Below are 13,149 nucleotides of genomic sequence, written 5' to 3' on the forward strand. Positions count from 1 at the left end.
TGCAGCTTGGAGGGGCCGGGGTGGGGGATGGGGGGGGGTGGTGGTGGAGTCAGGGCTCTGTCCATCTGTTTGTCCAGGGTAAGACACGTTGGCACCCAACTTCAGGACAGGGTAGGAGAGGAGGCAGGTTTAGGGATGGCCCGCGGGGAGCTGTGGCCCCTTTGCCACATGCAGATTCCAGGAAAAAGGAAAAAGAGAAACCTCTCTCCATAGGGGTCGAGCCATATTCTCTAAGGGGAAAGCAGCTGGATGTACCTGAACTAGGCTTTGGTACCTGGCTGTCACTCAAAGTGCCGTTGCCGGGACAACACACTTCCAGGCAGGCTGCCCCGCCCCCCCCTTCAGTGCCCTCAGCAGGAGATGCTGGCCTTGCTTTCACCAGCCAAGCAGGGGGCTGAGTTTTCAGCCAGAGCCCCTGGGGCTGGGCCCTCTCCACAACTGGTATAGCTTCCCACAGAGAGCACCCCGGGGCCGCGAGACACACACACTGCACTGAGAGTTTGAGGAGCATCTGGAACAGCTCTAAGTTTCCATGAACGGCTCTAAGTGAGTGGGCCTCTCTCATTCAGGAGACTCAGAGGACGTTTTCAGCTGGACACAGACTTTCTTGGAGACCAGCGCAAAGGCCATGTGTCACATCCCTGTCCCCATCAGGTATACTCCACGGGCTCTCTCTGCCATTTCTCTTCCTCCAGGAAAGACTGAGCTTCTCTCACTGACCCACAGGGAGAAGCAGACTCTATGGTTCGTGAGCTCTGGGCAGTGGGGGTGCAGAGAGCAATCATGGGTCACCTCCAGTCCGTGTGAGTATCTGAAACTGCAGGATGGGGTTAAGATGGCTGGTGGGACATGCGCTTCAGGTAGGTTGGCAGCTTTGTAAGAGGTCAAGGTAATAAGGGCCAGGGTGGGGAGTTACCATGATCTCAGGAGCTCAGGCTTTGGGCAGAGCGGATGAGAAGGTGGTGGCTGGGACCTGCAGTCTGAAATATCAGTAGGAGAGGAGAGCTATGAGGAACTCCAGAGATCAAGGTCACAAACCCTAATGCCTTCAGGGGCCGGTCAGGAAACAAGGAGGCGAGAGGCAGCATGGGGAGTGGTGGGGTGCTGCTGAATGCAAGCTCCGAGTCTGCAGGGCACCCTGTGCTGGACAACCTCATGGTCAGGGGTTAGTCTCCAGTGAAGTTCAGGGCTCAGCTGTGGAAAGAAGCAGAGGTTTTTTTCTACAACACTCTGCATATCTCTCCGGCGACTGGATTTAAAATCCATGATAGTAGTTAGTAACAATAGCAGCTACCATTTGTCATGCACGTATATTTATTAACCTATTTATATTAATCATTAATAATTGCATGATAGAAGTTATTAATTTATTTATTTATCTGTATTAATCACTCAGCCTCTCAACTTATGGAGTAGCTACAACTACTATCATCTCTTTTTCGGGGGGGGCGGGAACTGAGACACGGAGTGGTTAAGCAGTTTTCCGGTGTCACAGGAAAGCCAGGGGTCAGACCTGGAAGGTTTGTAGCCTTTTTTTTTTTTAAATGTTATTTTGGAAGGAAAGAGAGAGACACACACACACACACACACACACAGAGTGTGAGCGGGGGAGGGGCAGAGAGAGGGAGACACAGAATCTGAAGCAGGCTCCAGGCTCTGAGCTGTCAGCACAGAGCCCAACGCGGGGCTCGAACTCACTAGCTGTGAGATCGTGACCTGAGCTCAAGTTGAACGCCCAACCGACTGAGCCACCCAGGCGCCAAGGGAAGGTTAGTGCTCTTAACCGTCACAGCTATCCTAGGCCCCACTGCACATCCCAAAAGGCTGCTGGGCTAGCGTTTGCTTGATCTGAGAGGCGGTGGGACAGATGGAGCTGTGTGCAGGCTAGGTGCCAAGATGAATCTCTCTCCTCCCCTATCTCCGGGGGTGCCTGAAAGCTGGTGGGACCCTGGGGTTGGGACTCCCAGCGAGACGCTGAGTGCATCAGGTCTGGAGCTCTGCAAGAAGCTGTGAGCACTGACGTCTGGGCACCGATGTCTGCTGGCTCCTGCCTCTGCTGGCATAGACGAATCCTGTGCACCTTTGCAGAAGGGTCTTATGCCCTTGAAATCAGGCTGCTGCCATTTTAATAAAACTCACGCCTGTGGTCTTTCAAGGCATGTATATCCTGTATCCTTCCGGTAGATCACCTCTAGCTTGAGGGCATTGTTTTGTGGCTGAATCACCCCGGCTCACTTAATCACCCTTCTTCCTAATCTCTTGGAGCACACTAGTTTTACCTTTTTTAATCTTGCCATGTGAAAAGTGTTTTATTTATATCTCACATTTTATGCAGCTCTGTTTTTAATCTTTTACCACCTTTTTATTATTTTATTTTTACCCTTTTATATTTTAGCTTTGTCACACTTTTATCCTTTTGCTTTCTGACATCTCGGTTTTACATTTCCTACCTTGTCTAGCTGAGGCTGTTAATTATTTATTTTAATTTTTTGTCTTTCCTGATGCCTTTCCTTTTCATCTCGTTCCTTGTTTTCATTTTTCTCGTTATTATTTGCCTTTTAGCCTTTGTATTTCGGTCCCTTTCAACGCTCTCCTTTTCTATCTTCCTCCCCATCAATATCCTTTCAATTGCTCATCAGTCTTTAAGCCCTCTGCTCTTTTTTATTTGTTTCTTTTTTCATCTTTTAGATTTTTTTAAAAAAATGTTTTACCCTGTTCCTGATGAAATCTTCTGACTTCCTGGTCTCAGCAGTCCAATTTTTATATTGTTTTAGTTAACAAAAATTTAATCAATAAAGGCAGGCAAGATATATGCTGTTGGGGAAGATGCTTGGTGGGGGAGGGGAGGTTCATCCCCAAACCTTTGGGGCAGGTGTCTCCCCAGCTCTCTCATCCTGGCTCTGGCTCCGTCGGCAGGCAGATGGTCCAGAACCACGGTTAGGGCTCCGTCATCTTTAGTGTGGATCCTCTCAATGGTCATGACCCTGAAGACTGGGGGGAGACCCTCAGGCTACAGATGCTCCCTAGAAGCTGCTGGTGCCCGTGTCTGCTGCTCCCTGGGACAATGGGGTTGAACTACTGTGTCCCCTCCTGCTCGGACGTGTCCGCCATTGGGCCACCAAGCATACGTGGTGAATCACACTAGAGAGGGGACACAGAAGTGTTCAGTGGGGCTTGGCTGACTGTCTCTCAGGGGAGGCAGGGGGGCCCCATCTCAGCGTCACAGAAGGTCCCGTGCCAAGCCAAGCTCCCAGGTCCTGTCCTGCACTTCAAACCAGGTTGAGCCCTCTGTTTTGTAGAGAATTTGCTTTATTCATATTGCATTTATCGTATCGTATTGTATGAACTTTAATATAAGGTGGGGCTGCCCAAATTGTCCTCGCAAGGTCTTTGGTCAGAAACCACCAGGCTGGAATCAGGCTGCCTCTCCCCACTGTGACCCGGCTTGGGTCCCCAAGAGCAGTGCAATGTCTCTGAAAGGGTGGGCCCTGCGTCTGTGGATGCTCTGGAGGCCTTCGAGAAGCGGCTGGCGCACGAGGAGAGGGCCCAGCCCTGGCCAGTCAAGAGGGCAGTGGTGGGGGCGGGGGGTGTCCTTCTGCCCACCTTGAGCTCTAAGGGAGCCTGGGAGACCCCGGGAGCCACTCCTTAGGTCAGAAGAAGGAGGTGCTCTTCAGTCCTGGCAAATGGAGGGAGGGTGACAGGTAGAGTGACCACAGAGGAGAGCTCTCGGGACGGGACACCGTGGACTGTGGCCTGTGTCACCCGCTGGGCTCTCTGGGTGTGGCCACGGTACCCACCACAGTGGGGGGGACTCCTGGGAACCGAGGTCAAGANTGGCTGGGACCTGCAGTCTGAAATATCAGTAGGAGAGGAGAGCTATGAGGAACTCCAGAGATCAAGGTCACAAACCCTAATGCCTTCAGGGGCCGGTCAGGAAACAAGGAGGCGAGAGGCAGCATGGGGAGTGGTGGGGGGCTGCTGAATGCAAGCTCCGAGTCTGCAGGGCACCCTGTGCTGGACAACCTCATGGTCAGGGGTTAGTCTCCAGTGAAGTTCAGGGCTCAGCTGTGGAAAGAAGCAGAGGTTTTTTTCTACAACACTCTGCATATCTCTCCGGCGACTGGATTTAAAATCCATGATAGTAGTTAGTAACAATAGCAGCTACCATTTGTCATGCACGTATATTTATTAACCTATTTATATTAATCATTAATAATTGCATGATAGAAGTTATTAATTTATTTATTTATCTGTATTAATCACTCAGCCTCTCAACTTATGGAGTAGCTACAACTACTATCATCTCTTTTTCGGGGGGGGCGGGAACTGAGACACGGAGTGGTTAAGCAGTTTTCCGGTGTCACAGGAAAGCCAGGGGTCAGACCTGGAAGGTTTGTAGCCTTTTTTTTTTTTAAATGTTATTTTGGAAGGAAAGAGAGAGACACACACACACACACACACACACAGAGTGTGAGCGGGGGAGGGGCAGAGAGAGGGAGACACAGAATCTGAAGCAGGCTCCAGGCTCTGAGCTGTCAGCACAGAGCCCAACGCGGGGCTCGAACTCACTAGCTGTGAGATCGTGACCTGAGCTCAAGTTGAACGCCCAACCGACTGAGCCACCCAGGCGCCAAGGGAAGGTTAGTGCTCTTAACCGTCACAGCTATCCTAGGCCCCACTGCACATCCCAAAAGGCTGCTGGGCTAGCGTTTGCTTGATCTGAGAGGCGGTGGGACAGATGGAGCTGTGTGCAGGCTAGGTGCCAAGATGAATCTCTCTCCTCCCCTATCTCCGGGGGTGCCTGAAAGCTGGTGGGACCCTGGGGTTGGGACTCCCAGCGAGACGCTGAGTGCATCAGGTCTGGAGCTCTGCAAGAAGCTGTGAGCACTGACGTCTGGGCACCGATGTCTGCTGGCTCCTGCCTCTGCTGGCATAGACGAATCCTGTGCACCTTTGCAGAAGGGTCTTATGCCCTTGAAATCAGGCTGCTGCCATTTTAATAAAACTCACGCCTGTGGTCTTTCAAGGCATGTATATCCTGTATCCTTCCGGTAGATCACCTCTAGCTTGAGGGCATTGTTTTGTGGCTGAATCACCCCGGCTCACTTAATCACCCTTCTTCCTAATCTCTTGGAGCACACTAGTTTTACCTTTTTTAATCTTGCCATGTGAAAAGTGTTTTATTTATATCTCACATTTTATGCAGCTCTGTTTTTAATCTTTTACCACCTTTTTATTATTTTATTTTTACCCTTTTATATTTTAGCTTTGTCACACTTTTATCCTTTTGCTTTCTGACATCTCGGTTTTACATTTCCTACCTTGTCTAGCTGAGGCTGTTAATTATTTATTTTAATTTTTTGTCTTTCCTGATGCCTTTCCTTTTCATCTCGTTCCTTGTTTTCATTTTTCTCGTTATTATTTGCCTTTTAGCCTTTGTATTTCGGTCCCTTTCAACGCTCTCCTTTTCTATCTTCCTCCCCATCAATATCCTTTCAATTGCTCATCAGTCTTTAAGCCCTCTGCTCTTTTTTATTTGTTTCTTTTTTCATCTTTTAGATTTTTTTAAAAAAATGTTTTACCCTGTTCCTGATGAAATCTTCTGACTTCCTGGTCTCAGCAGTCCAATTTTTATATTGTTTTAGTTAACAAAAATTTAATCAATAAAGGCAGGCAAGATATATGCTGTTGGGGAAGATGCTTGGTGGGGGAGGGGAGGTTCATCCCCAAACCTTTGGGGCAGGTGTCTCCCCAGCTCTCTCATCCTGGCTCTGGCTCCGTCGGCAGGCAGATGGTCCAGAACCACGGTTAGGGCTCCGTCATCTTTAGTGTGGATCCTCTCAATGGTCATGACCCTGAAGACTGGGGGGAGACCCTCAGGCTACAGATGCTCCCTAGAAGCTGCTGGTGCCCGTGTCTGCTGCTCCCTGGGACAATGGGGTTGAACTACTGTGTCCCCTCCTGCTCGGACGTGTCCGCCATTGGGCCACCAAGCATACGTGGTGAATCACACTAGAGAGGGGACACAGAAGTGTTCAGTGGGGCTTGGCTGACTGTCTCTCAGGGGAGGCAGGGGGGCCCCATCTCAGCGTCACAGAAGGTCCCGTGCCAAGCCAAGCTCCCAGGTCCTGTCCTGCACTTCAAACCAGGTTGAGCCCTCTGTTTTGTAGAGAATTTGCTTTATTCATATTGCATTTATCGTATCGTATTGTATGAACTTTAATATAAGGTGGGGCTGCCCAAATTGTCCTCGCAAGGTCTTTGGTCAGAAACCACCAGGCTGGAATCAGGCTGCCTCTCCCCACTGTGACCCGGCTTGGGTCCCCAAGAGCAGTGCAATGTCTCTGAAAGGGTGGGCCCTGCGTCTGTGGATGCTCTGGAGGCCTTCGAGAAGCGGCTGGCGCACGAGGAGAGGGCCCAGCCCTGGCCAGTCAAGAGGGCAGTGGTGGGGGCGGGGGGTGTCCTTCTGCCCACCTTGAGCTCTAAGGGAGCCTGGGAGACCCCGGGAGCCACTCCTTAGGTCAGAAGAAGGAGGTGCTCTTCAGTCCTGGCAAATGGAGGGAGGGTGACAGGTAGAGTGACCACAGAGGAGAGCTCTCGGGACGGGACACCGTGGACTGTGGCCTGTGTCACCCGCTGGGCTCTCTGGGTGTGGCCACGGTACCCACCACAGTGGGGGGGACTCCTGGGAACCGAGGTCAAGAGGAGGGCCCTCAGTCCTGGTGCAGAGGGCAGGCTAACTTCCTTCCTTCTACCCCTTCGTGGTTTGTACTTTCAAGGGGGCGTGGGGGCAGGGATAAATGCAGACACACAGGCCTCTGCACGGGCTTCAAGTAGCTCTCCGACGGGCACAAGGACCAGCCCACTCTGCCTGAGGGAAGAGGCCACTGAAAGCTGCCCCTCGGGGTCCTCGGCCTGTGACCATGAGTACAGTTGCTGCGCTCCAACTGCTGAAGCCTTTCTGAGGGACCCTTAGTGTTTCCCCAACCCCCGTCTTCCAGCCTCGCAGCAGCCCCGAGAGGTGCCCGGTCTGTGCCACGTGGGGCGACGGAAAGGTCTCTCCAGCCCGTCCCTGGCTCAGACAGTCCCTCCCGCAGGGCTGTGGGCTCTTACCAGCACGGTGGTGACAATGAGTGACCTGTTCGTCAGAGAGTCCGTGACATTAGGGCCTCGGCCTTTGGCGACCTCCGTGATGTTGAGGCCCTCTGCGGGACTCCACACTCCAACCTGGATGGACAGACGGAGAAAAGGTGCTGAGCCCTCAGATGGCCAGCAAGCCCATCGTCTCCTTCCCATTGCCGGCGAGCACTGTCGTCATGGCTGACAAGCTGTGAGCTAACTCCTGACAACCTTGCTGCCTCCCTTTTTCCTGGAGGAGGCGCCCCAGGTTGGAGTCTCCTGAATTCCAGCACCTCCCCCTTGCTGGCGCACGTATCACAGCCGGAGGGGAAAATGCAGAAGAGAAGGGGGGTGTAAAAATAGCCCAGAGACCTCAGCCTGGGCTGAAGCAGAGGCGCTAGGAAATCATGGGTCCTGGGGTCAGGGCCAGGTCCTACCCTAGGACAGAGCCACTCTGAGCCCGGTGGGCCTCCCTTGCCTCGGGGAAGATGCTGGGCACGCAGCTGCTTACACATCTGGTCTCAGCCCTGGTGCGACCTCCCGGGGCCAGCACACCCTCTGAAGCCCAAGGCAGGGCCTGGAGCGAGGGAGATGCTCCCCCAGCAGTAGCGGAATGGGGTAATAGGTGATGAAATGTGTCCCATGTAGGAAAGCAGGCTGGGCAGGGGCTGGTCTGAGACCAAAGAGCGGAGGGCCGTCACTACGGGCTTGGTCGCTTCTGGGTTTGAAGGCAATTTGCTTTGTGGTTTTACTTCTAAAGTTGGCAGATACCCCGGCCAAGGCGGCATAATCTGTCTCTCCCCCATGCCCTCATTGCTATCAGTCCCAAGGCTGGAGGAGGCCAGGGAAGATCAAGTTTACCAGTGATTGTCTCAGGCCTCAGGAAGGTCCAGCTCCGCCCAGCTCCACCCACTCCCCCCAGGTCCCCTCCCTCAAAGTTTTGGCATGCCCATTCTGTCCTTGGCCTAGCTGGGGGGAGGGGGAGCACCCAGGAAACTTAATCAATTACACAGAGAGGCCAAACGCAAACATCCCATTAAGAGAGCTGTGCAGAGCAGATAGCAGAGAGACACGTAATTATGCCCGGGTAATTCTGCCTTAATCCTCCCAGAGCCACCGGCTGGAGCTGGCTGGATCAGCTCTGACCCTGCTTAGCAAACACAAGTGATGAGACAAGAGGCAGGGCGGCTGTGTCTGGACTTTAGCACCCTCTCCAGGCTGGATTTCTGTCCACGCAGGCCCCCCAGAGCCAAGAGAAGAGACAGGCAGAACGCCTCAATGAGGCTCTCCTCTCAAGTGGGCCGAGCTCGTGAGGGTCCCTAGCAGGACACCCGGTGCTCAGTACACATCTGTCCGGTGGCTCCTGAATAGCAGGTACTCTCGCCCCAGGAAGCACCTGTTGACTTCCGACTGCATGCCCACTTAGGTCCTGGGAGCCGTGGGGATGAGAATGCCTAGGACGGAGGAAGACCCAGCCTATACGGGCTGTCTGCCCACCATTCCCGGTCGCAGTGACCAGGAGCCCCCAGAGGGTGCGGGGCAACCTCTGTCCAGGTATATAGTAGGAGGGATCTTTTGGGTGTTAGCTATTGCCGCTTTGCGCTTGGGAGAAGAATGCTGTGAGATGCTCAGGAGGAAAGTGCTCTCGTGATCTGATTACAGGTGTCTGCCGTGGGCATGGGAGCCGGTGGCGCTGGCATACATGTGTCTAATTGCCATCCTTAGACTTTTAGGTCACCTCCAGAGATGGACGGCTGAGACAGCAAACGCGAGATGCCACCTGAGTGGAAACCACTGCAGTAATACTGTCAGGGAAGGAAGCCCTCCCCGCCCCCCGCCGCCACTGCCGGGCACTGCCTGAGTTTAAATAGGAAGCTGGCACACTGCTCGGTGAGACCTTGTCGTGGGAATAGTTGGACCAGCTGGTCTCCCTGATCTTAGGAGCAGAGGCCACAGCACCTGTCTCGAGGGGCCTGATGCTGTGTGCAGAGGAAAGGTGGCGGTTCCCTGGCCACCCCTGTCCTGGGCCCCATTGGTCTGTGGGAGACTCAGGAGTGAACGGAGTAAACTTGGCCACAAGGTCCAACCCAGCCAGAGCCGGGCCTGTGCCTGAGGGAGCGAACCCAGGACACAGAGGCCACCTCCGCCCCCTGGGCGATCACTCAGCCAAAGGAGGGGCCCAAGGGAGTGGGGGTGACCAGGCCCTGGGGAATGTTCTGGGGGCAGCGGAGGCTGGGCCTGGAGAGGTGGGTTGGGTTGTTTCTTGGAGAGCCATAAAGGGGCCCAAGTGAGGGGCTGGAGTGTAACTTGGCACTAGGGGGCCAGGGGCACGTGCAGAGCAGGGCAGAGCTGTAGTTTGGGAAGCTGTGTGTGTGTGTGTGTGTGTGTGTGTGTGTGTGTGTGACTGAGGATGGCAGGAGGCTCAGGGTTAGAGGTGGAGAAGCCAGGGCTGGTTGCTAAAATGATCCAAGGGAGAGACGCCTAATCAGGGCAGACGGGTGGAGAGGGGAGGAATCAAGGCATCCTGAAGGCCCAGGAGCTTCCAAGCTGGCCCCTCCCCCCTTCCTGGCTTTCATTCCCTGCACTTTGTCCATCCCACAAAGTGCCCTGGTGGGAGAGGCTGTGGCTGAGCCCCCGGCCCTGAGTTCCCAGGAATTCGGAGAATTAGGGCTAACGTTGACTCTCCTCCCTAGCCAGGCAGCCTGACCGGACAGAAGATGCAGAAGGTTCCCAGAGAGAATTGGCCTCATTACAGACATCTGATGGTAGCCAGATGGAGGCCCCAGAAGGGCCTGCTTTCCTCATCCAAACACCCCGAAATCACTGAGACCTTAGAAACCAAGAGAGGGGAGATCAGAATTCACGTGCTTCAATCTCTCTCTAAGGATAAGAACCAACTGCATTTCCCAGACAAGCAATTGCATGGCTTCATCTTTGCTTAAATGCCTCCAGTGACAGTGAGCTCACTACTCCCCAGGCAGACACGCCCCTGGTTGTTAGAGTTTCTGTTACCCAAAGTCGAGTCTGTCCCTCTGCCCCCTGAGCCTTTCATGACTTTTCCCAGGTGAAGCCTCCCCGGCGGCCCTTGCGAACAGGGTGATCGCTTGGGTGCCTGTCATGGCCAGGCCACTGAGCTCTGCACCCTTCCAGTCTGACCAGGCCTCCAGGTTCTCCGAAGGGCCAGGACACAGGCCATGCCAGGTCATGGCAAGCCCCCAGGATCTCGTCCCCTCCCTCTCCTGAGCCCACGCACCTTCTCCAGGCCGTCCTCCTTCAGGCTGATGATGTCCAGATCAAAATCCGTCCGTAAGCCACTGGTTTTGTTGAAAACAATCCGTCCCGTTAATCCTTCCCATTGAGCCTGCCGGAAGGGAGAGGGCAGAGCGGCACTTCCTCGGGCTCATAAATCATCATTCGGTACAACTGTACAATGCTTCATTTTAATTACTCTTTGCACTGATACTGTTCCCCCAAGACCATGATTAATTAATAATCACCTCCATCATTGCTCGGGCTGTGGTGCGAGCCAGTGATTTCCATAAATTCTATTATGCTCTTTAGCTAGCTTTACATTTGCACCTTCTCGTGTACAACATCGATCTCAGACACACTCAAATGAGCCCCCGCCTTGAAGCCAAGAGGAGGGGGAGCCCGTGTCAGGTCCCCAGAGAGGGGTGAGGAGGCAGACGGGTGGCTTGGAGCAGGTGACACCCACCTAAAGGCAGAGAAGCCAAGGGGGCCGAGCCAGCCCCGGCTGTAAGACCAGATGCTTGGGGCAGAGCAGGAGGAGACCGAGAAGTCAGGGCCACCGCCCCAGCCCCAGCTCCGCACGTGTCATGGTTAAGAACTCTGGGGCTCGATGTGAGGGCGATCTGGCTGCGACATCTGTCACCCCACTGATCGCCCGGCTGACTCGGCTGATCTGGCTGGCTAGGCGGGTGTCCCCTTCCTCCCTCACTGCTCCCTGTGCGTCCCTCCCAAGCTGTGTGCTCGGTCGAAGAGGGCGACCTTCCCTGATAGAGGAGGACCATTCTTCGGTCAAGGGTATACGAGTAGCTAGAATGTCCAAACAAGCTCTTAAGAACTCTGGAGTCCGTGCCAGTTTCAACCGCAGTTAGCCGTGCGAACTTGGGAATCCCACGTCACCTCTCTGCCTCAGTTTCCTCATCTACAAAATGGGATTCATAACAGTACCAAGATGCTACGGGGGTGGGGTGGAGATAAATCCCGTAAAATACTTAGGACGGTGCACACTCTGACCTGAGCCCTGAACAAATGGTAGCATTTGTGATTTTTTTTTTATTGTCATTAACGTCACTAATGTAGAGAGACAGGCAGAGGCTCAGGGAACATACAGCACCCACAGGGAGAACAGTCCCATCTTCTAGATCCAGAGTGAGCAAGCTACAGCTGGCAGTGGAATGGGCCTGCTGCCTGTTTCTGTAAACAGTTGATTAGAACACACCACACCCATGTGTTTACTTACTGTCTGTGGCCGCTTTGGAGCAGCCACTGTAGGCCTGGATAGTTAAAAAGACACCATCTGGCCCACAAAGCAGAAATAGTTACTACCCAGCCCTTTGCAGAAAAGGTTTGCTGACTCCTTTCTAGAAAACACCTTTCCTGTGGACCCAGTGCATACCTGCACAGCGCTTCACACCGCTCAGAGCGTGTAACCCCCACAGCAGCCCTGCGGGTGAGCCAGGTCAGGTCACGATGCCCGTTTTACAGACCGGGAAGCAGGCCGGGAGGGCCCGTGTCCCAGAGCCTGGGGTCATGTCCTTTCTCTCCCTTGTCCGTGGAGGTAGGAGGCAGCCAACACACTTAAACACCTGAATGCCAGAATGTTCTGTGTCTGGGAGAACAAACCTATATATCTTGGAGTCCCTGGGAACCAAAGGAGGCTTCAGGCTGGAGTTGGGGAGAAAATTTGGAGCTCACACAGCCCACTGGGTCAGAGAAGGTTGGGGAGAGGTGCCAGAGCACGTGGGAGTGGGGGAAGGTCTGATGATCGAAGTGTTTGCTCTGCCAAGGTGGTACCTAACCACACTGGGGCCATGACCCCCTGGAGGCTCTGAAAATGGCCCCAGGGCCTCTCCCTGGCTGAATGCCCCTGGCATCCACGCTGACACGCACAATTTGACATCCAATTTCATGGGATCATGGGTCCCAGGAGGCCAAAGTAAAACCCATGGGGCTCTCCAAGCACTTGGGCAGCGCTAAGGCTCCAGGGTAAGTGTGCAGATGAGCAAGGGGATAGACTGACCCAGGCAGAGGGGCAGGGCCTGGAAGGGGCCCGAGAAGCTCTAAAATAAGTTGGACAGAATGTGGGCTTTGCACAAGTGATCCAACCTCTCTGAGCTTTGGCAAGGGACAATGCCCTATTTCACAGGTGTTAAAAAAGATATATAAGGTGCTTTGCACCTTGGTATCTACGATCCCAACTAAGCGGTATACACGATTATTTTTCCCTTGGATTAGGGTTGGCGCTTGGCTGGGAAGAGGGCTAGTGGTGTGGGCCAGGGCCCGAGGTCACAGAGGGCTCATCTTCCCTGAATGTGCTTTGTCTCATCACAATCCTGCATGTGGGTGTCACTGTCACCCCCATTTTAGGATCAGAGACACAGAGGCTCAAATCGGGGCTGAGCTATACAGAGTCACACATTATGGTGGTGCAGGGCAGAATCTGGGTCCGCGGGAACAGAGATGACGAGCCTGGGGTCACTGTGCCCAAGTTCAGTGGGGGAGGCTTACAGAGCCTGGATGGGCGGCTGGGCTGGGGGCTGGGGACAGAGACTGAAAGAGCAGACGAGATGAAGCCCACAGTTTGGTTTCTAACTTCACAGGGAAGCTCAGCTCCCCTCTGGCTGCCTCCCCCTCCTCTGCACCCTCAGGCTATCTCCTGGCCCCCGGGGGAAATCACAGCAGGTGCCTTCAAACCTGCACTCAGAAGGAAGCCTTCCCCCTTGTCAGCTCTGGCAGAATTAAATGCCAGCAGGGCCACGGGCTGTCTGTGGGGGGGTGGGCGGG

The 13,149-nt window shown here is 54.0% G+C and overlaps 1 protein-coding gene across 1 annotated transcript in view; it reads right to left on the reverse strand.

Annotated features, from left to right (window-relative positions):
- The window catches only part of GRIK3 (glutamate ionotropic receptor kainate type subunit 3), a 230,191-nt gene that overhangs the window by 42,824 nt on the left and 174,218 nt on the right, over nt 1–13,149 (reverse strand). The window contains exons 8-9 of the mRNA XM_077753181.1: nt 10,373–10,480; nt 7,114–7,227 (exon numbers count right to left, since the gene is read on the reverse strand). Coding sequence (XP_077609307.1) covers nt 7,114–7,227; nt 10,373–10,480 — 222 coding nt within the window. The remainder of the gene's footprint in view (nt 1–7,113; nt 7,228–10,372; nt 10,481–13,149) is intronic.

Source organism: Crocuta crocuta, unplaced genomic scaffold (assembly GCF_008692635.1).
Source record: "Crocuta crocuta isolate KB4526 unplaced genomic scaffold, BGI_CrCroc_1.0 scaffold303, whole genome shotgun sequence".
Taxonomy (NCBI): domain Eukaryota; kingdom Metazoa; phylum Chordata; class Mammalia; order Carnivora; family Hyaenidae; genus Crocuta; species Crocuta crocuta.